Source organism: Leptonychotes weddellii, chromosome 6, assembly GCF_054177405.1.
Source record: "Leptonychotes weddellii isolate Sample4059 chromosome 6, ASM5417740v2, whole genome shotgun sequence".
Taxonomy (NCBI): Eukaryota; Metazoa; Chordata; class Mammalia; order Carnivora; family Phocidae; genus Leptonychotes; species Leptonychotes weddellii.
Genome location: NC_138374.1, coordinates 22,887,941 through 22,911,956, shown reverse-complemented (window position 1 = coordinate 22,911,956; position 24,016 = coordinate 22,887,941). Strand labels below are relative to the sequence as shown.

Sequence of the window (24,016 nt, the reverse complement as noted above, 5' to 3'; positions counted from 1 at the left end):
ACCCCCAAACTGACGTGGGGGTGTGGGGCTGTATCACTCCAGGCTGCTGTCCCAATCAGAACCATACAGGCATCCTTTTTGTTCCCCCCCCCCAAGAGGAATGCTCTTTCCTTCCTCTCCTTCCACAGCATGTTGCCTGTCCCTCAGTCTAGTGTCTATTTCATCTCCAGTGGACTTCATTGCTTAAAAATCTACTTCCCCCACTAGACTTCTAAAAGGAAGGGACCTTGTCCTTCTCAACGTAGCATTCCTCAGGCTGTGCGACTTCTGTCCTGCAGAAGCACACATATGTTGGAGACCAGTCCACTCTTACCCTGAGCCAGCCTGGCTTATTCATCTTTATACGTCCACCCTCACCACTCACAGACAGGGTAAGACTGTCAGATTTAGCAAGTGAAAATATAGGACACACCATAAAATGTGCATTTCAGATAAACAAGGGATCACATTTTTAGTATAAGTATATCCCATGCAGTATTTGGGATACACTTATAGTAGAAAATAATAATAATCATTATTTATGTGAAATTCAAAATTAATTGGACATCTCCTATTTTATCTGCTGACCCTGCTCCAGGGCCTCAAAGGGAGCAGGTAGCCAGTTAGTAAGAAGTGTGGGTGGCACGGGGGAGAGAGGGGAATAGGGAGATGAGTGACCAGCTCTGTAAAGTCCTAAGGCTTCAGATAAGTGTAGAATGCGCAGTTACCGGCTTATCTGTGGGTTCTCTTCTCCAGTGCCATTAATGAGCTAGCTCCCCCATGCTTCACCAGAGGACTCATTCATGCCACAGGTCACATCAAAGAGACACTATCTCTCCTCCAAGCACCAGTCCTTCCGCTCCTGCCTCCCCCGACCTGCCGCCCCCTCAGGGCCGGATGCCCTGGTGTGTGCATGAGATTGTCCATTACCAAGGATCTCGCGTAGATTTGCTCATGTAAACCTCACGACAACCCTCCTGTGTGGGTACTATTCAAATCTTCATTCCACAGATGGGAAAACAGAACCTAGAGAAGTTAAGACCTGTTTCCAGAGTTACACAGTGTGACAGAGCCACAGTGCGTCCCCAGTGCCTAAGCTCTAAGCCACTCTCTCACACAGCCGCTCAGAAAGGCCAGTTGTGAGGGCACCAGGACCAGAGACAGAGTTAGCAATGCCATTCGTCCTTCCTCTGTAGGAGCCGCCATATTAAAATCAGCGACCCCGATGAGTAAGAAAGGCTTTCCAACGTGAACACCACTGAAAGTCATCATGTCATGAGTTCTGTAAAATGGGTTCACAAAGATGCTATGCTTGGCTCAAAGGTTAAATTCCAAAGAACCATCCCAACCCCTTTCCAAACTGCATCTACAGGGTGGCGATGACCCATGTAGACAGGCCTGGCCATGCTCATGGCGAGAGCCAGCACATCGCACAAGATGCTCCATGCTGTGTGTCCCAACACACAGGAAATAAGCCCTCCAGGCAAGGAAGAAGTGGGGGGAGCAGCATTCCTTTCTCGTGAGGTTCTGTAACTAAGGAGGGGGGGGAGGGACCAGAACAGAAGGGGGGGAAGAAAAGCTCTGATCTGAGAGTTTCCGCTGGCTCACAGACCCTCTCTGGCTCATCAATGAGTCCTTTCAGGGTTTCCTTTCCCCAACTAACTTATCATTTCCTGTCCAGCACACTACACCCATTGATGGGGTATCAGCAAATCCCACCAGCTTATACCAGAAGGACCCAAGGAGATTGGACAGGAATGGGGGAGGTGAGGAGAGGAAGAGGCAGGAAGGTAAGGAGTGGCTTTCCACCCCACATTGTTGGATTAAGACAGGATTTACTGGAATACAGGAAGCTGGCTCATCTTTGGCTCATCTCATAAATAGAGTGATAAGGACAATGGGATAAAGTCAGGTACTTAGGGGCAACATGCAGGCCTGGCCTCTCCAAGATGACTCACCACCAAAGGCCTGCAAATGAAGGCCTGGACCTTGGTTGTGAGGGCCAGGAGCGCATGTCTCTTCTTTGTATTTTTATTGGCCAACACCAGGCTTATAGCCCTAAGGAAGAATCTAGAACTTCTGTTTCCCCTTCCTGATATAGGAAGGGTTTCTGTCCAACTCATGGTGATTCTGCCTTCTCTGGTGCCTGACTCAGATAAAGAGGCCTAGGCCCCCTGCTGGTCATGTCTGTGACCCTCTACCCGGGGCCACACTAATTGGTCCAGAGAGGGCACCTGACCCAAATCAGGCCAATCCGAGTCTTCCCTGGGATTTTTCAACTTGAAACTAGGAGAGTCAGTCGATCTCTCTGGTGTTGGGAGCCAACAGATATGAAATTTGGGAGCTGTTGACAGCCACGCTCCTCGGGAATTTGAGGACAGTGCCCAGAGAGAAGCAGAAAGCAGACGCAGAGAGAGAGCAGTTGTGGTTTCTGATGTTCCTGGAGCCCACTGTTTCACTCTCCTTTTCACCCTCTGGTCAACTGCATATCTTCCCTGGTATCTCCTTCCAACCAAGTCTCCTATTTGTCTGAGCCAGTAGGAGTGTAAAACCATCCCTTGTAACCCAGAAAGGTCTAACCGAGTTAGCTGGAGTCAAGGGAGGTGTCTGCAGGAGGAGCTGTGTGAACATGCCTGTGTATATTAGAGAGTCACACACACCATGCGCGCGTACAAACAGGGCAGTGAGAGCCTTATTCAGCGAGACAGACACAGTGGTATGCCCCGTTTGTGTCTGTAGTTCAAGAAACTGCTTATTTTCTGTTTCTGTCTCCCCGGTGTGTTTGCTTTTCTTTGTCTGCAATGACGTAGTGGCTTGTGTCTCACCCTGGATGTTTACAGATACATGTCTGCTCATGCACACAGCACCCACGGCCATCCTCCTGCCTCTCCACCCTGGTTTCCTACCCCCCAGGCAAAGGATGGTGACAAAGCTCGGACTGTTAAGACCATCAGAGGAAGCCAACAAAGCCCGATGTCTGCATGCGATATTCAAGACCCAGCTAGCCAGGCGAGGTTTCCTCATCTGTCCCTCTGCTCTGACCGAGATGCAGACCCCAAGTGCTCTGACAAGGGTTCTCCAGATGAATGAGGACACGAGAGCGGCCAGCCCACCAGAGACTCGGGCCACTGCAGGTGAAACTGGGTACCATCTGAACTCAGACCAACTTACCTGCAGGTCAAAGAACTTGCTGTACCTCCGGTAGATGGTCTGGGATGTGGAGTCGGACCAGGTCACATTGATGATGTACACCTGTGGAGAAAAAGTGAGAGCAAATGAGTGGGTGACGAAGGTCGAGCTTCAAGCTGTACCAGACACCATTTACCATGACTGGGGGTGCCCTGTGGCCAGAACCATTCCTACCTCTGTCCCCAGGACCCAGCACAGTGTGTCAGGTACCACCCAGATGCTACACACATTTATTTAAATACACACACACATCTAGAAGGATATTCAAGAAATTGCTAAGGATGATTATCTTAGATTAGGATTACAAGTGGTTTTCATTTATATGTATTTTATACAACGAACATACATTGGGGTTGTCAAAAATTTCCACTGGCTCTCAAACTTTACAGTGAATGAGATTCTACAGGAGGTCTTCCCAAGTTGCAGATGCTGGGGCCCCACTCTCCGAAATTCTGCAGAAGTAGATCTGGGGTTTCAGGGCTCAAGCATCTACATTTTATTTATTTATTTTTTTAAAAAAGATTTTATTTATTTATTTGACAGAGAGAGACACAGAGAGAGAGGGAACACAAGCAGGGGGAGGGGGAGAGGGAGAAGCAGGCTTTCCGCCGAGCAGGGAGCCTGATGTGGGGCTCGATCCCTGGACCCTGTGATCATGCCCTGAGCCAAAGGCAGACGCTTAATGACTGAGCCACCCAGGTGCCCCTACATTTTATTTTATTTTGTTTTTTAAAGGCTTTATTTTTTTTAAAAGATTTTATTTATTTGAGAGAGAGAGAGAGCATGAGCAGGGGAGAGGGGCAGAGGTACAAGCAGACTCCTCACTGAGCAGGGAGCCCAACGCAGGGCCCAATCCCAGGACCCCGAGATCATGACCTGAGCTGAAGGCAGATGCTTAACTGACTGGGCCACCCAGGCGCCCCTTAAAGGCTTTATTTTTATACAGCAGTTTTAGGTTCACAGCAAAATTGAGCAGAAAGTACAGAGAGTTCCCATACACCCCCTGCCCTCTCCCACCACCTGTTAAAATTGGGCATCTATCCTTTTTAACAAACCACTTCTGCTGTAGTTGATCCTCAGAACCCACTCCGAAAAGCACTTCAGGTGACCATAAGCATTTCAGAGATGTGCAATTCATCCCAGTATCGCTACGTCTTAGCTCAGGGCCGGGCACAGAGTGGAGTGGGAATTCAGAAAGCGTTTTGCTGCAATGAACAATCAAACGGACCCTCTGGATGAGAGGCAGATTTGCAGGACAGAAGTGAGCACATGTAAGATTTGTAAACTTGTCTGAAATGAAGGCATTTCCAGGACCCCATTCCCAATGTCACCCCACTTCCCGAGGCTCAGGCTCTCCAAGGCTGCTGCCTCAAGCCAATCTGGAAGGCTCCCTGGCCCGGGAGGTGGGCAGGCCTGCTGGCTGGAGAAGGAGAAGGTCCCTTGCCACACAATCTGGCCTACTGTCACCACCATTGCTGTCCCTTTCACCTGAACAAACACCAAAGGCACACCCTCCTGGGAGAGGGCTCAGTGAGAGGGAGGGGTCCCCTCAACCCCCTCAGGGCTATTCTGCTGAACTTCCCCTCTGGTGCCTGCTGTGACCTCTCTGGGGTTAAGGGACAGCACTGAGACACAGTGAGACCCCTGCCTTGCTTCCTCCCTCCCAAGAGACCGAGTGGCTGTGCCCACAGCTGTGGTTCCCTTTGCCAGGGTGCCCATCAGAATCTCCTGGCCGGCTTCATAAACGCTCAGATTCCAGGCACTTGCCTAGTGATTCAGATTCAGTAGGTCTTGGGGGACTGCACCTGTGAGAAGAAAATGGCCAGCGAAGCCAGGGGTCTCAGCCACTGTGAGAAGGAAGGAATGTGAGCAAAGAGGAGGAACATTGAGATCCCTTGGCCTCAGGATAGCTGAACTCATCGGATGCCTGGAGCAGGGCTGTCTTAGTCTGTTCGAGCTGCTATGACAAAATACCATTGACTTGGTGGCTTTAACAGCAGACATTTATTTCTCACAGTTCTGGAGGCTGGAAGTCCAAGATCAAGGTTTCCAGTGAGACCCACTTCCTGACTTGCAGATGGTCGCCCTGTTGCTGTATCCTTATGTGGTGGAGAGAGGGGGCTCTAGTCTCTTCCTCGTCTTCTAAGGGCACTCATCCCACCACTCATGGCCTCATCTAAACCTAATCACCTCCCAAAGGCCCCGCCTCAAGGATTAGGGCTCCAACATATGAATTTGGGGGAACACAAAAGTTCAGTCCACAGCAAGGGCTCTGCACCCAGGGATATGGGGCTTCATGTTTGGCTACTCAATTAACCTCTACGCAAACGAGCTCTGAATCCTCCGTCCCTTCTCCACCCCCCACCCCCCGAGCCCCCTCAGAGAGGTCGCCTGGCTCAAGGCAGTGTTCTCTGTGACCGGAAACTGAGGAGAGGGCCATAAAGCAAAGCAGACAGCAAAGGTTGCCACCCTGACATGGGGTATTGATGACATGTTTTATGTGACCCTGATAAGAAAGAACATAAAGGGAAAGGCCATCCCTATCTTCACAAACCCAAAATAAACCATTGACTATGATTATAATAGATAGGGGTGTGCTTTGCTTTAGATCATATATAAACAAATACCTCATACAATTAACAGGAGGAACCATTCAGGTAACGGCCACTTCAGGCCAGCACAGCGTAAAGCACTCGTATGCATTAGCTCATTCAATCTATGACACTGCTATCTCCATTCTGTACAGGAGGAAGCCGAGGTTCAGAGAAGCTAAATAACGTGCCTGAGGTCACACAGCTAGTAAAATACAGAGCAAAGGACTTGAACCCAGGTCCAGCCGAGTCCAATCACCATGTTCTGAACCACACTGGACTACCTTCCTATATGTAAATTTAAGAGTATGGATATTTAAATTGAACTACTTAATCAGGGCTGAAAGACACCTTTCTTAATAAATCTCTGGGTGGCCTGAAAAGTCTGTGTGCCCCTTGCATAGGGGATGGACCTAGAGGAACATGGGGGCGTCATGTCAATTCTGAGAGCAAGAAGAGGCAGAACTCAGGGCCCAGACAGAAGTCAGTGGTCAGGAATGCTACAAAACCAGAGAAATGCAGAGGAAACCCTCACACACAACTGGCTTCACTGACCGTGCCCGGATGCTCTGGGGTTTTCACCGGGGTTATAACCCATCCCATCCCCCCTGCTGACTCCTGGGTCCTGGGCCCCCAAATCCTGCCGGCTACATCTCCCCTCCCACCTGCACCTCCCCTTCCCACAGGTCCCGGGCAGGTAGCAGATGCTGTACATGGCCAGGTGCTGCCTTCCTGACCTCTGCCTGGGCAGACACACTATAAGGAAGCCCCAAGCGGCAGTGCCCTCCCAGGAGACAGCATGCAGGCCATTAGACAGCAGCCTTTCTCCCTGGCCAACCAAGCGGGGCCCGGAGGAAGGGCTTAACTGGGGCTTAACATGACCCATGCTCCATCCTCTTCAGTAATTAGGGGCTTCCCTTCACCTCCCAGGGAGAATTAATTATAGGCTCCCAGCCTCCGGCGGCTGGGAGGTCTCTCCATCTGCAGAGGAAACTCAGACCCAGGATGGTGATTTGCCAAGGAAGAGGCACACACTGTGGAGTCAGTCACACCTGGGTTTCACTCTCAGGATCGTCCCTATTGGCTGTGAGACTTCAGTCCAGCCTCTCAGACCCTCAGGCTCCTCCTCTATTCAATAGGCACAAGATTGGGGGCTGGCGGGCCTGCCCCCTGTGCTGGTTGCCATGGCAGGTGTGCTCACCCCATTAGAGCCAGAGCTGAGACAGGAGCCCAGACCTCCCAATTCCAGGCTAGGGCTAACCAGCACACACCAGAGCACCCCCCCACCCCGCCCCCTGCAAAAGTCCTTTCCCTTCACAGAGAACCATCTCTGTCTAACCCTTGACCTGAACCCACACTGAAGACAACCTCTGGAGAAAAGCCAGAGGGTAGGGTGGCAGAAGTTGCCCAGTGACCCTTGCGGGCCACAGCCACCAGGCTGCAACACGGCATGCTTCCCCTCAAGACTCATTTCTTTCCTTTTTGGGCAAAGGCTTGCACATGAAGTGAGCATGAAGTGACTCTGGTGCGGCAGTGTGGAAATGAATCCTCACGCCAGGTTCTCCCAAACCTTTAGGATTTACCAGAGGCCCCCCAGCCTCCCTCCTGGACAAACCGTCTAAATCCTGAGTTGAGGAAATGATCAGAGACCTCCCTGGAAACTGAAGCCCAGAGGTCCGAGGACAGTCTCCAGACCCCTTTCTTTCATCTGGGCAGCCTCTTTCAAGTGCTTGTCTGCTTTCCTCCAAACCTTGAATATCCTAGATTAGCGTTCCAGATGAGCAATGGATATGCAAAATTCCAGCCCAACCCACACAAACCCCCACCCACATTAGATTCTCAAGCCTCTCGGAGCTGGTCCTGCCAGCATTGGAAATGCTAGTGATAACCCCCCGAGAAAGAGCAGGTGGAGGGGAAGGGGGACGGGGCAGAGGTCATCTGAGAAAGCCAGCTCTGTTTCCGGGGCCTGCGTCAGGGGCCCAGATAAATTCTCCTCTGGCTGCAGGAGCGGCCAAGATAACATTACCCCGCAGCTGGTTCTCAAGAAAGGTTTGCAATTAAAACATCCTGCTTCCACACACTTTACTTGGGGTTGTGTTTCCCGGGTGGAGTTTCCCTTACTCTGGATTTTAAAAACCCAGGGATTCTATTTCCCCCGTTTCTGGCCATTTTGGGCAGATGGCAGGCATCTTGGAGACCTCGCCGTTGACCAGAAACTGTGTCCAGTTTCTCATGGGGAGGCAACGCCAGAGTCTCATGTCCACCTGCCCTGCTTATCCTCTACAGAGGGGTCTCCACCACAGACACAACTGTGGAGACTCTCAGCAGACACCCAGCACGATGCTTTGGTCCGACCAGCCCACCCACTCAGGACCACCTTCCATCCGCTCAGCTCATCAGGCCCAGAAATGTCTGAAGCTTCCAATACTTCCAAGTCTTGCTCCTTTCAACCAGAAAACAGCCATAATGCAAATCAGACCCACGGCTTAACTCCAGAGCACTGAGAATGAAGCCCAGCCCAGTTCCTGTGGAGGGACCTTCACGATCGGACCTGGGCCACAACCAAAGAATGACCCAAAGATATGGCCCAACCATTCTTAGGAGGCCTAGGACCTGCCCCATGTTTAATTAGAAAGGGCCAGTAAATACCTATTGCTCCCTGTGCTGACAAAAAGTAACATTAGAGGCAAGGAGTTAGGAACTGTGGAAGAAACCGTATATCCTCATGGCACTGTGGTTCCGTTTACTAAGGAAGGTCTTATTTTCTCTGGACCCCTGCCAGCTACCCCTGGCCCCAGGCCAAATGGGAACTCCATGACAATCTTCCTTCACCCGCTCACACCATAGTCCATCAGGTGGCTAGGACTAGGGCCGTTACATACAGTAGTACAAGTTGTTCACTGCCCAAAGACAGCCAAGGGGCAAGTAGGGGCTGAAATCTCACCTATACCCTGCACCTCAAACTGTGCACTTTGGGGGAAGCTGCAGGCACACAGAGAAAGGGGTGCCTTATTCTAATGCATGCACAGTGCTTCTGGTCAGGACACAGCACCCTGTTCTAGTGCCCCTGGTGGGGGGGGAGCTGTCACTGCTTTTTAGGGCCCTTGAGGTCACAATACCTCCTCAGGACCCAACTCTTCAACTCCCCCAAATCTTCTAGATGGAGGGATGCTTAGCATTTGGGACCGAAGAAGTCTGAATGAACACAGCCAGTAAGGGGAGTTTACATCTGGGGACATGATCGTTGCTCTGGCTTCCGGTGGGAGCAGTTCATCATGCCAAGTTTTCCGTGAAGATGACACCAGCCCATCTAAGGTACCAATCAGTTCTAACCTTACATTCAAAGGGTCCCACGTACTATGTCCTAACCCAGGGAGGGGAGGAGTGGATCATAAGTTCCAAATCAGGCCAGACCAATCCTTGAGGTCCAAACTACCTGGCAAGGCAGAGGACCCAAGGCTGCTGCCCCCCCCATGCCAAGTGGCTACACCAAAGGCTGGGCCAGTGCCCCCTTTCCTCCCTGCTGGGCCCACCGAGTCCCACAGTAAGCAGTGAAGGCCATGGTGTCAAAGACTCATCTTGACTGCACCCAGAGAGAAAGCCCCAGAATCCAACATCTGACCTGGGTCCACTAGCCTAGCAAGCTTGTGTCCATCTCTTGTGGTGCTCCTAGTCTGATTTCCACAATTAGCCAGTTATTGTATCTGCCTTAATTTGCTAATTGTTGGCTCAGAACAACCCAGCACTGGACACATGCTGTGTCCCTGCTGATTTAACACGACTGAGTATGTCCTTCCCAGCAGCAAGGGCAGCAAACGTCTCCCCCAGCCCCGCTAGTCCTCAGGGCACACTGAAATGATGACTGACTGGTGGGTCTACTGAGTGAAAATCCATGGGGTTTGAAGCACCAACGAGATCACAAACAGCAACACTTGGGGACCATCTCCCCCACCCCCAGAAGCAAATCCCCAATGGCCAAGGGTAGACTACAAATACATCTGGCTCAGTACAAGGGTCTTTGCGCCAACCTAAAACCCGGTCGGCAAGATCAAGTTTAATAGCCTGTGGCTAATTGGCTAAAATTTCTGCTCACTCTCAGGGTACGACCCTATTAAAATTCCAACCCCTCCTCTAGGGTGGGTGCTTTCTCATGGGGTGGGGAGGATGGTGATCCTGCAGATTTGGGGAAGAAGCACCACCTAGAAGCTTGGACTTGGAGGGTGCGCCCCACCCCAGCATGCCCACGGACGGACTGACCACAGGGTTGATGACCAGGTGTTGGAACCTTTCCCGTGCTCAGACCACCCTCCTCCAGGCTCGCTCTGGACCTCATGTCTATGCACCAGTCACAGTAAATGCAGCTGATGCGACCCCAGGAAGGCTCTGGGAGGGAAGGGGCGCATGCTGGCAGAATGTTCCTCCCAGAACTACCTGTCCACCAGTCACCAAAACACAGCGGCCGCCACTGCAGGCCTGCACCAGATGGCCCTCTTCTGGGATAAAGGGCTTTTTAAAGGGGTTTGGAGAGGGGACAGTCAGTGGGCTCCTGTACCTTACCAGAGGGTTTAGTGGGTACCCATCACATCCACTGCGGGTACCTGCTACTGTTTGCATGGGTCACGGGCCTTGACTGTTGATTTAACTTGAAAGGCAGTGGGTAGGCAAGAGGGTCTGGAAAAAGCCTCCAATAATATTTTGTATCTTCGCTTACTGGCGGGGATAACAGTAGTTACCTCACTTTCGGGTTGTTGTGAGGATTCTGTGAGCTAACCTGTACCTCCCCATTAGCATGGAAGCTCCCTGAAGGCAGATTATGGCATCCTAACGTTCAGCAGGACACCTTACCCCTAAGAGGTGCTCACCTAATATCCCTTAAGTAAGTGAAGGAACAAAACAACTGACAAACGTTGAGTGAGTGCTTACCTAGTACCTGGTTTTGTGCCAAGCTAACAACGAGGCAAAGTCCCCCGACCTCCAAGCTCTTACAGCTCAGCCAGACAAATCAAAGTAGGGAAACAGTGCAAGATGGAGTCATGGGGTGCCAAGAAGTGAGGCTCAGAAAGGACTAAAGGCAGTGTGGGCACTGTGGAGGGGGAAGACAGCTTTGAAAGCATTTGACGGGTTTAAATTTTAGCTCTAACATTTCTCTGCTGTGTGGGCTTGGGCAAGTGTCTTAGCTTCTCTGAGTCAGGGTTTCCCTAACTGCAATGTGTGGTTTATAATGGGAGCGTCCCATTAAATGTGACGACGGACATGGGACGCTCGGCACAGGACCTGGCACATGGCAAACACCCAACGAACATTAGCTATTTAGATGTCCAGGAAGAGAGAGGGCGTGAACCATCTTCTTTCCCTTTGCCAGCAGACATGGAGCATGACACCAGGAACTGGAGCAGGAGGGGAGTGGGAAGTGGGAAACAGGGACACAGATGGAAGAGGATGAAGCCACGCGTGAGCACACATGCACACGCGTGCAGGCACACCAGTAATGGAACCAGCGCTGGCCTGGGAGGGCAGAAGGGCAAACATTAACTGCTGCCTGGAGCTAGGAAAACAATGGCTGACCGCAGGAGCCCCCCACTGAAAGGATGGGCGAGCTGTGGCAGGCTCCTCTGGGTCAGAGGCTTTTTTCTCCTTTATTTCATGTTTCCTGGAAGGGGAAGTGAGTGTCTAACGTAGGAGCTCCCAGGATTTACAAACCCTCCATGGACCTTAAAAAAAGGTTCAGCTGTCAAAGCTCTGTGTATATAATCACCAGAACTAGGAGGGAAACAGCAAGAAGAGTCTGTTCTTAGAAATCTTTTTCTTAAATACACAAACTGTAGGTTTCATCAGGAAGAACAATAATAGCCATGCCCACTGCACGGAGCACTTACTGCATTCCAGGCATTGCTAAGCACTTTATTCAGATCATCTCATTTAAGCCTTGTTGACATCTCTGGTCCATAAACGAAGACATCTAGAGAGGTAACTGGTCTACCTAGGTCATACCGATGGCATGTCGCAGAGCTCGGCATCAAACGCGGCGTTAACTACAGAGCCAGATCACCTCAGCCTCTTTAATAACTACACCAGACTGCCAGGAACAAGGCAGAGTCCCTGCCCCAAGGCTCTGCCCTCATGCTTCAATCTGCTGTTCTGTCGAGGAGTGGCTTCACGTGTGGGTGATCTATCAGTGAGTCCTGAGGTCCCCCATGTGGCAGGCGGGTAAGAAGGTCTGCATGGGGACCAGCACTATTTTACATGGTCTGAGTTCATCACATCAGCTCCATGAAAGGGTGTTACTCACTCTCAGCCCCACTCCCCATCCATAAAATAGGGGTGCTAATAACTGCCTCACTGTGAGGATTAATGAGAACACAAGAACCACCACCAGCGCCTGGGACACTGTAGCTGCTCAATAAATGTGACCTCCCTTTCCCATCCCCCCACCCCCACCCCCTACCACCTTCCAACTGCCTGGCATGGTCTTCAGCACTTAGAATTTGAGCCTCTTCCCTAGAAAGTTCTGGAGGCGCCAATTAGCCCTGGGTCTTGAAAGGAACCCACTTTCATTTCTAGAGCTCTGGACGTGGTCCTCACTCCATGCTTTCCAGGGTCCCTGAGGGCGCATGGTTGAACCTTTGTACCTTTGTCCCTCCAACTGGGCCACCACCCTCTGGTCCCAAGCTAGCTTATCAGAGCAGACAGGTCTGACCACCTTGCACCAGCAGGTGCTCCAATGGAGAGGTAGCAATGGGCAGTGGACATCTTGGCTAATGCCCAGGACCCTGGGGAGTGTGGCAGTGTGCCTAAACTAGGCGAAGGAGGCTCACCCTATTATGAAAATCGAGAAAAACTCTAGATGCACATTGACATTCAGGAGCTAGAGTCCTGGAAACCTTAAACAAACATATCCTCTGCTCCTGAGCTTCCATGGGGCTTGGACACAGCCCAGTGGGTGTAGGAAAGTGTTAGCAATGAGGATTCTCACTCCACACACTCTCAAATCAATGACTGACCTGGGCCCGCTGACCTGGACACACACATCCTGTGAACGTGCCCCACTCCCTCGTCACACCCTAGAGAGCAAGGCAAAGGTTAACACACACAGCTTGACTTCCTCTTCCTGGGAAACAGAGCAGCCGGGCAAGGCCAGAGGCCAGCAGTCTCCTCCACACACAGCACGCAGGGGAAATGACCCCAGTGTTTCCTCCCCACCATCTGACACACACTCACACCTTCCTCTCTGCTGTGTTCAGCAAAGCTCAACTTTTGACACAGGGCAAATAGCTGTCATTAGGAATTTTGTTGCAAGGGACAGACTGGACAATTGTTTTGGAAAGCATTTTGGCAATCTCTATCCCAAACTTACATTGCCTTTGGCTTAGCAATTTCACCTCTAAGAATTTATCCACACAAGTGTGGATATGTGTAGGTGTGCATATGTGTGTACGTGTTGTGTTTATGTATATAAAGATGTTTATGGCAGCCCTGTTTGTAAAAATAAGGAAAAAGTAAGGAATACTGAATGTCTAGGGATGTAAAAAACAGTCAAATAAATTATGATTCATACACCTGTTAAAGAGAAGGTGGCTCTTTCTGTGTCATTTTGGTAAAATGTTCACACTACACTGAGAAAAGAAAAAAAAAAACCAGATTATGAAACAGTACGTACACAATACGATTAGATGTATTTGGGGAGAGGTATATGTATGGGGTGTGTGTGTATGTGAATGTGCATGCACATTTGAAAAGTCTGGGAAAAAAATGCAACAAACTGATAAGTGGTTATTTGGGTTAGGAGAAGGAGAAACAGATTAATTTCACTTTACACTTTATACATTTCTATTTTATTTCTTTTGAACATGTATGGCTTTCATAATTTAAAGCAAAATTTCCATCTTATAAAATAATTGTGTCCTCTTAGCTAGCTAATGTCAGCTCCTAAATATTCTGCTAAAATCCAACATTTGCTCATTCTTGGGGAGTTTTAGGGTATTTCAAGTTCAATCTTGAGCCCTTGAAACCAAGGTCTGCAACCCTGAGTACACATACAATCCCCTGGAGTGCTTTAAAAACACTGCCTCCCCGGGCCTCACCCCACACCCCCCCACACACACCATTTAAATCAGAATCTTGAAAGATGGTGTGGACATTGGTAGGTTGCAGAGCTCCCCAGGTGAGTCTATTGGTTGTTACAGATCGAGAACCACTAAGGTGAAACAATACTAAAAACAGTGCTGAACTAGCTGGAAAAAATACTCAGTAAACAGAAAGCAATGTGATAGTATAATTTGTACTATTAACAGTCACCTCTGCCTTCAAGAGGACTAGTGAGAGAGCCTGTATTCGGTGATTTTTGGAAAGTTCTGCCTCCAGTTTTGGAATTCACCAGCTCGAATGGGGAAAAGAAAACAAGGGGCTCGTTTGTTCTGAGCTATGGCTGTGTTTCGCTTTCTTTGGCAGCCTGTGACCATCCTCACCTCCCGGAACCTACATCAGTGACTGAGGGGTCAGAGTCCAGCCCTTTTTGGCTCCAGGAGGAACAGCTGAAAGAATTAGAGGTGCTGAACCCAGAAAGGGCATTTAAGAGACACACGACAGCTGGTTTCATATATTTAAAGGACTACGAATATGGGAGGTTCAACTCCAGTTGTACCCAAAGGAAGGTGGTGGCTAATGAGCGCAAATTATAGGAAAGCAGGTCTCTGCCTAATGTCAGGAGGAACCTTCCAGCTGGAGTGGCCGAAGGACGGCAGGGGCTGTCTTGTGAAGTAATGGGATGGTCAGGGCAGGAGATGAGTGACCTCCTGTCCATGACGTTGCTGGAAAATCCCTTCCCACTCAGCCCTCCAACTCTCTGAGGCCAGAAACACAAAGTTTTAGCAAAATCCACTGGGAATGCAGCTCCTTTAACAAACAGTTTTCCACTCTCAACAAATCTAGCCTGAGCACCAGCTGAGGGCCAGGATCTGAACTAGGTGCTGGACAGATGGGCAGTGAGCCAGACGGCCTGTCCTCATGGAGTTTGCATGGGGAGCATCAGGCGCCCATATGATCATTTCTGACTGTCCAATAAAACCGAGTGCAGCGATAGAAACCGGTGGCAGGGGAGGTGGCTACTTTAGACACATGGTCAGGGAAGGCCTCTCTCAGGAGTGGATATTTGAGTTGAGACCTAAATGCGAAGAGCAAAGCACCGCTCACCCACTGGGGAGGTGGGTGGGATCTCAGTTTGACTCAATCCAGAATTGGAAGGGAACCCACCCTCACATCATCTACAAAAGTTAACTCAAAATGAATCAGATACTTCCATGTGAGCAATAAAACTATAAAGGTCTTAGAAGAAAATATAGGTGCAAATCCTCATGACCTTGGACTAGTCAATGGTTTCTAGCATATGACACCAAAAACAGCAATCAAATAAACTGGACTTCATCAAGATCGAAAACTTTTGTGCTTCAAAGGACACAGGCAAGAAAGTGAAAAGACAATCTAGAGAACAGGAGAAAATATTTGCAAATTATACCTCTGATAAGGGACTTGTTATCTAGAACACATAAAGAACTCTTACAACTCATAATAAGATAAATAACCCGACTTAGGGGCGCCTGGGAGGCGCAGTCGTTAAGTGCCTGCCTTTGGCTCAGGTCATGATCCCAGGGTCCTGGGATCGAGCCCCACGTCGGGCTCCCTGCTCAGCAGAGAGCCTGCTTCTCCCTCTCCCACTCCCCCTGCTTGTGTTCCCTCTCTCGCTGTGTCTCTCTCCGTCAAATAAATAAATAAAATCTTTAAAAAGAAAGAAAAAAGATAAATAACCCAACTTAAAAATGGGCAAAGGATCTGAACAGACTTTTCTCCAAAGAAGGTACACAAAGGGCCAATAAGCACAAGAAAAGATGCTCAACATCATTAGCCATCAGGAAAATGCAAATCAAAACCACACTGAAATACCAATTCATGTCTACTTAGGATGGCTATAATCAAACAGAGACTAATAAGTGTTGGCAAGGATGTAGAGAAATTCTAACACACCACACACAGAGTCACCATATGACCCAGCGATTCAAGTCCAAGGTATCTGCCCAGGGGAAATGAAAACTCAGATCCACAGAAAAACTTGTATGCAAATGTTCACGGTGGCACTGCACTATAAAATATTATATATAATAACCAAAAAGTGAAAACAACCTAATGTCTACCAACTGATGAATAGATAAATAAAATGGTGTGTTACAGGGTGCCTGGGTAGCTCAGTTGGCTGAGCGTCCAACTCTTGATTTCACCTCAGGTCATGATCTTGGGGTTGTGAGAGCGAGCCCCACATCAGGCTCCACGCTCAGCGGGGAGTCTACTTGAGATTCTCTCGCTACCCCTCCTCCTGCTCACTCTCTCTCTAAAATAAATAAATAAATCTTTTAAAAAAAAGGACACATGTTACAGCCATATAATGGAACATTAGTCAGTTATAAAAAGGAATGAAGTACATGGATGAACATGGATGAACCTTGAAAACATTATTCTAAGTGAAAGAAGCAGACACAAACGGCCACATTTTATATGATCCCATTTTCACAAGATGCCCAGAAGAGGCAAATCTTGAGAGATGGCAATAGATTAGTGGTTGCCTAAGGCTGTGGGTGGTGGCATTAGGGGAAATAGGAAGTGACTACTACTGGGGTTACCCCAAAAAGGGATGATGAAAATGTTCTAAAGTTGACAGTGGTGATGACCGTACGTTATCTGTGAATATACTAAAAACCACTGAACTGTATGCTTTAAATTGGTTAATTGTACGGTATGTGAATTTTATCTCAATAAAGCCGTTTTTAAAAATACTAGAAAAGAAAAGATGTCACTCTCAGTTAAGGGGTTCTTGCCAGACGGGCTCCATTTCTCCATTCTCTCCGCATGTCTAATTCCTTCAAGGCCCAATCAGGACCCACTGCCTCCTAGAAGCCTCCCTGGACTGCCTCAGCCCTGGCACTCCCTCTGCCCCTTCATCTGGTACACAGCAAGCCTGTGTAGGTAAGGATCGCGTCATGTCCATCAGTCTCACAGAATACCAGTCCTGGGCCTCTGATCCTCATGTTGCAGATCCCCAACACTGGCATAGTAGGTGTGCCTGGCTTAAAATGCACCTGGCTTCCCAGGCCAGGTAAGAAGAAACCAGGTTCTCTTTCACAGATGACTGGAAAAAACTGATGCCAGAAACATCCTGCTCTCCTTGCCTAGAGAGTTCGCTGGCCCCAGCAGAGCCTGGCGTACGGTAAAACTTTCCCAATCAAGCAGCAAAACTGGGAATACCATCAGCTCCTGTTTGGCTTCCAGGATAGAGAAACTGCATTTAAAAGCTGCTAACCCTGCACTGACGTTGGAAGCGTCCACAGGAGAGTAATTGCAGAACTCGTGAAATCTGCTCACCTTCTTTTTTTTTTTTTAATTTTTTTTTTAAGATTTTATTTATTTGCGAGAGAGACAATGAGAGACAGAGAGCATGAGAAGGAGGAGGGTCAGAGGGAGAAGCAGACTCCCCGCCGAGCGGGGAGCCCGATGTGGGACTCGATCCCGGGACTCCAGGATCATGACCTGAGCTGAAGGCAGTCGCTTAACCAACTGAGCCACCCAGGTGCCCCTCTGCTCACATTCTTTAGCAACATATTTCTGTCTGTTCACGATCCTGACCCTGGAGTTTGGCCCAGCCTCCTTTCATCTGGTCCCACCCATCTCTTGCCCCATCTCAGCCCAGGGTCTTTTCCCCCTCTCTCCAAACCCTTAGGGGCATATACAGCTCCAGCACCCACTTCAGCACCAAAGACCCAGATTGCCAATTTCACGTGTACCCATCCCTCCAACCCATTCCCAGAACTGTCCTCAACTGAATCATAAACCCCTTGCAAGCAAGTATTTTATCCTGACTTCCCTCACTTCCCCTACAATATCTAAGGATGCTGGGCACATGGTAGATCCTCAGTAAAGACTTGTCACTGTCATCTGATAAAATTCAGTTCCATCAAGTAAAGAAGTATTGAGAGCTTACCATGTGCTGGGCTCTGCACTGGGCACTGGTGACCCAAAGTCAAATAAAGGACAGTCCTGGCCCCAGGGGAGCTCCTAGACTGGCGAGAAAGAGCAGCACTGGTGGATAATTTGCTATGGAAGCCAGCTTGAGAGATGTGCACAATCGTGGGGGAACCCGGAGGAGGGGCACCAAGCTGAGCCGGCTTCCTGGAGGAGGTGGTGCTGGAGGTGAGGTGAACGGTGAAAGATAAAGATAAGGAAGGTAACCTGGGTGACGAGGTGAGGGTGGCAGAGGCAGGAGGGTGGCAGAAGCAGAACAGGCTCAGACAAAGGCTGGCAGGGGCAGGGGGTGCCTGAGTTGGGTGGAGAGCCAGAAATAACTGAGGTGGCAGTGAGCACCAGGCAGTGAGCGCCAGGAGGTGAGTTGAGAGTCCCTGGCTCTGGGGCTTGAGGGAATGATGCAGGCAGGGGAGAGCAGGAAGGGAGGAAGGCAGAGATGCAGAGGTCAGAGTTGGAGTGTTTCTCAGGTGGGCAACCTGGAATGGTTTGGGATTGGAGAAGGAGGAAAGAAGGGGCGTGGGGGAGATCTAAGGTCCGAAAGAGGAAGAGATGAGGATGAAGGAGCCTGGAAGGAGCAGAGGGGGCCCTTGGGGAGGAAAGACACAAAGGTTAGGTCAGGCTGGTCATGAGAGAATGAGGGTACGGAAATGCATGGGGTCTGGTAAGAGGGGAGGGGACACTTGGAGACTGGGAAATCTCCAGACATCCCCAGGAGACCCGGGACGGAGCATAGTCAGGATGCAGTGGAATGACTAGAACAGATCTCAGGGCTGGGAGTGGGGGGACCCCAGGTCCTGGCAGGGCATGGGGTGCTTTGCTGCTCACTGTTGGGCAGTGCAAAGAGTGGCTGACACCTAGGGACATTCGGTACAGATGAGGTGTAAGCAACTTCTGGCAAAGGAGAGGGACCAAGCACTAGAAGTCTGAGGCTTTGTTTTATGCTCAATTCACTCCCCGGGTCCAGCTCAGAGAGCAAACCTTATAAACCTCCCCTCCCAGCCCAAACTTGGCTCAGAATCCAGAGCCATCTGAAATGAGGGAAGGGTGGTACCAGGTCACGTCTTCTGGATCCCCAACCCACTTCTCCCTGCCCTTTCCTGCTGCGAGGCCAGAGGAGACCCTCTTCTCTGCCACAGCCAAGTCCAGAATGTCATTTGCTCCCGGGTCCCCTCAGGAAGGAGGAGGAGGGACTTGCCAAGCCGCCTGGAAAGGAGCCCCACACAGCGCCCAGGGAAGCCTGCCAGAGGCTGCATCTGGCGCGGCTTCCCGCGCTGAGTCCCCATCTGGCCCGGGCTTGGAGGTGAGACGAGAAACACACAGCCGGCCTCCTCCCCCAGTGCCCCCCAAAGTCACGTCATCCAGGCATTCCCTGGGGGGAGGGCGGCCCCCTCCCTCTGACCTCAGCCTGTTTCACTTGGCCAGAGCCCACCTCCAGGGAGCAGGCCCCCTCCCCGCATCTTCACTCACACCCAGGCCCATGCAGGGAAAGGCGTGAGCTATAGAGTCCAGCCCTCCCAGGCCGCACACCAGAGCCCCAAATCGGGGCCCGTCCCTCTGAGCCCTGTCTTCTGAGATGCCAGCTGGGCTGCAGAGGGGGGCTGGGGGTTGGGGTGCTCAGCCAGACATGGCAGCCCCCAGCTTCCACCCTATGTGTGGACTCGCCCTCTGGCTTCAACCAAGGAGTCAGGGCTGGGGAGGAGAGACACGGAAGCCCAGTGTGTGGTGTCCAGCTGCTGGTATGAAATGCTAGCTTTGCCTCTTATTTGGTCTAAGATTTTGCACAAATCATCTAATTTCTCTGAGCCTCCATTTCCCCGCCTATAAATGGAGGAAACTGCTTTGGACAGTCTGAGTGAGGATTAAATGGGGAAATGCATGCAAAGTGCTTAGCACACGCCTAGCCTGCAGCAAATACCCTCCTGTTCCTGGCTTCCCCTGGGGGCGGGGCCAGAGGAGACAGCCCTGCCCCCACCACGGCCATCGGCAGCTCCAAGTACCAGTGGTAAATCTACGATTCTACTGTTGATTTCATCCTTCTTTTTTATTTTTACACTTATCTATTCCGGGAAGTAGATAACTGAACTCTTCTGTTTATTATATCTACTACACACAAAAGCAACTTGGGTGAATTTGTTATTTCGAATATCCTCTCTAATGGGGTGCTACCCACGTGGATGTAACCCCCAGTGGCCCAAGCTCCCCACAGAAATTCTGGAGCTCTCATACATCCATAAGAACACATGGGTTCTTGCCTGGCGTCCTGCCATGCACCCCACTCCCCTAAATACAGAAGTAGCGGGTCCAGCAGCAAGCCCCCTGCCCAGCCATCTGATCACATGCTCTCTGCCCTGATGCACTGCCCAGCATTGGGGTGGAGGTGAGAGCCGAACTGTCACACCTGTTAACAGTGAGAACCCCAGGAAGCCCAGGGCAGCCCCTCAGGGTGGGGGCAAAGAGGCTCACTTCCAACTCACAACCCCAGATCTAAATGTCTCCAAGCCCCCTTAGAGACCATTCCACCACCTTCGGGTACAACCCTCTAAATCCAGAGTAATGAGTTGAGCCACCTGACAGAAAAATTTTAAATGGGCCAAGAATGTAAATAGGCATTTACCAAAAAAGAAATCCATATGGCCAACCCATCCATGAAAAGAGACTCAACCTCATGTGTCAATGAAAAAAAGAAATCAGAGCTACAAGACATTATTTTTCTTTCACTGACTGGCAAAACATTCACGTTTGGTAAGTCCCGGGGCTGGTGAAGGTATGAGGAAACAGATATGTCTCCTATGCTGTAGGAGGGATGCGAATTCTTTCAGGAGGGCCCTTTGCCAACGTACATTAAAATGAGAAATGCAAACTCTTTGACCCACCAATTCCCCTGCTAGAAATTTATCCTGGGGATAAACTCACAAAAGTGTGTTGAGTTGTATGTTCAGGGACATTGTTGGCAGTATCCATCAAGTTGTTCCAGGATATCCTCGGAATTAAATTCTTTGCAACTGCCCCAAGAGCGAGATCGTCCAGGTTTGCCCATAGGAACGTTAGGCAGAGGGAGAAGGGAGAAGAACAAGGTCCAGGAGAATCAATCCTTTTCGCATAAATACTCTTAATGCAGAGCTGGCTCTGTCTAAGAAGGGGCCATTCCTTACCCTGGTCTTTATCCACCTGGCTTTAACCCTTCCCTTAAAGGGCTGGGATCCTGGTGCTGGTGGGCCAAGCCACAGAGTTCCGCAAGGTTCATGTCACCTGAGGAAGGGACGGAAGCCATCCTAGCAAGTTCCAAGCAGGCTTGATGCTGGAGGCAGCCACACATATATGAGCTCTGGGCATGCGCAGTGTCTCCATTTAATAGAAGAGGACGCTGAGGGCCTGAGAGGCTACGTGGCTCGCCCAAGGTCACACAGCCAGGATGTAGTAGGCTTGGATTCCAACCCCTGTGTTCTTTCCAGCTTATGGCATAGCCTCAGGCCTTACATTATGCCTCACTGACTCCTGGAAAGCTGAGGGAGTCCGGGGAGCCCAGGGAAAGGGAGGCAGGGAGGAGCCTGCAGAGGATGCTGAGCTGAGGGAAGGAGGGCGAGCGGGTAGGGGGGCAGGCCTCAGCTGGACCAGCCCAGCCAGGCCAGTCAGCTCGCCAAGGCCTCACTCACTACTGCAGTGATGAGAAAAGACACATCAGCACCCACACCCCGACGTCCCCACCCTAGAGTACTCCCGCCTGCCTTCCTCAGCCAGCTGGTGGCCACTCCCCAGCCCCTAGGAAGAAATGCAGAGGCTTGCCCGGCTATTTTGAAAGCTTGAAGCCTTGTGGAATGTGCCCAATACGGCACTCTCCGGGACAACCTCTCACCTGTGGACCCTCCAGGACCACATGCCCTCCTCCCTCTGCAGAAACGTGCAGAGGACAAGAGGAAACGTCCACTGAGGCCCGAGGGTAGAGAGGGCAAGGATGGAGTTTGGTTCTGTCAGTGGCTTTGGCCAACTTCTCTTACCCTTCGGGCCTCAGTTTCCTTGTCTTTTTTTTTTTTTTTTTAAGATTTTATTTATTTATTTGACAGAGTAAGATACAGCGAGAGAGGGAACACAAGCAGGGGGAGTGGGGGAGGGAGAAGCAGGCTCCCCGCGGAGCAGGGAGCCCGATGTGAGGCTCGATCCCAGGACCCTGGGATCATGACCTGAGCCGAAGGCAGACGCTTAAGCGACTGAGCCACCCAGGTGCCCCCTCAGTTTCCTTGTCTTTAAAATGGGAAGTGCTCTCTCTCCTTCCTCCCTGTGTCCCCTGTAAATGTGGGCAGGATGGCATCACAATCCCAAGTCATGGACAAACAGTTTTGGTCAGAGACAGAGAACAAAGCCCTGTGGCCCACCCCTAGAGACTTTCCTTCAGGTCAACGCTGACACATAGTTTACTTCTGTATGAAGTAGAGAACAGGAGTGCTCCTGGGGAAATCACAGTTGTATATGACAAATTGTTTTATTTTTCAAACCGTAAGAGGAGCTCTCCATACAAAAGAATTGCCAGCAAGTTTTTGTCACAAAACAAGAAACCTCTTGTAAATGAAATAAATCATAAATTGACCTGTTTTGCACACCTAGAGTTTCATGAAATCTAGCTAATAAAGAGGCCTACATTTGCTCAGGCCTCACCCCGCACTGGACTCCTGACTGAGCATTTCAAGTATAAAGGCACATCCCTGATATTGTCACTCCCACTTTGCAAGCAAGGGCACCTGGGGTCTGAGTGGTCACATGACTTGCCTAAGGTCACATGGATGGAAACCCAGATGCACTGCCAGGTCTGTCGGACTCCAAAACTTCTGTTCTTTCTACCGAGTAAGGCTACCTCTCAGGTTTTCTTAAAGAAGGCTCCACTTGGGTGATGTACTTTCTGGAGACCGAGCCCAGAGCCCAATCCCAGGCCCCCAATGTGCTCCCCAACTCCTTCCTGCAATGGGACAGCCTCAGACCTATGGGAACATAGTTGGCATTGAGAAACAGAGAAGAGCCCAGGATTTTGGTGGAATTGGCTCCCAATGCTAGGAGCTTTTCCCCTTGGTGAGCACAATTCCTTCTGGTGCCCCCCACTACACACTTCAGAACCCAGGTCCACTTCTGTTCAGGGTCTACTGACAAAGCAGGCCCTGCCCTAAGCTCAGGAGAAAGGGGCATTCCTGGGCCTCACCCTAACTACCTATAAAATGGGTATCACAATAACAATGGGGACCTGCCTACACGGGGATGTGGTGAAGACCCTGAAACACCTCACTCCCTCCCACCACTGAGCCTTTGCCAAATGTTCCTCCTTCTGCCCAGAAAGCCCTTCTCGTTCCTTCCAAATTTGCAGAGCTGCCTCCTGTTCGTACTTCAGAGCATCCTGTTCCTTTCCAGTCGGTTCCTGATCTCAGACGATAACTGCATGTCACCCTCGTTAATGCCGGTCGTCCCAGCCAGTCTGTGAGCGCCTCCTCTCCTGGTATGTAATTGTTTTGATCCACTCAGGAATCTGCTGCCCCTGACTTGGGGCCGGGCACACAGTGGGCCCTTAATAAATGTTTGTTGGATGAATGAAAGAAGATCACATGAGAAAGTGGACATCGGCAGGCTTTTCACAAAGCCAGCTTGGCTGAGCCAGTGCAGGGGCCTTATAGGGGCAGCCTTAGGTAACTAGGAGATGCTGCTCGGAGGAGCCTGGGGGGCCAACAAAATGGGAACGTTTCAGACTGGGCAAGAGGCAGGGAGAAACAGAGGGCGCGGAAGTGACCAAGGGATGAATCTGGTTCCTTCCAAACAAGGATATCCGGGGTTAATATGTCATCCTGACAGGTCCACACCCATTGCAGATGACCACATCTAATGAATTACCCAGGGAGCTCGGGGTGGAGGAGGGGCAGGAGGGGGGGTGTCGCCACCCTAGGACCAAGGAAGCTTGGCCCTCAGCAGCCACTGTATGTCATCAGCTATAATACGGAAGTGATGGATTTGGGATGGTGGCAAATAAAGCCTGGGCCACTCGCTCACTCGTGGGGAGGGCTGGGGCATGCCTGCAGTTCCTCAGGACCTCCTCGTCTTCTGCTCCCCCCAGCCCAGAATGCTCCCTCCTTCCTATCTCCCTTCTCACTTCTTACCCCACTTCAAGGCCTTTCCTCCTTGACCACTCCACTAAAACGGAGCCTCTATCATGGTATTGGGCC

The 24,016-nt window shown here is 50.5% G+C and overlaps 1 protein-coding gene across 3 annotated transcripts in view; it reads right to left on the bottom strand.

Moving 5' to 3' along the window:
* The window catches only part of SH3PXD2A (SH3 and PX domains 2A), a 229,086-nt gene that overhangs the window by 173,383 nt on the left and 31,687 nt on the right, over positions 1–24,016 (bottom strand). For all 3 annotated transcript variants that reach the window (XM_081822806.1, XM_081822804.1, XM_081822805.1), the window contains exon 2: positions 3,151–3,231. In XM_081822806.1, the coding sequence (XP_081678932.1) occupies positions 3,151–3,231 (81 nt within the window). The remainder of the gene's footprint in view (positions 1–3,150; positions 3,232–24,016) is intronic.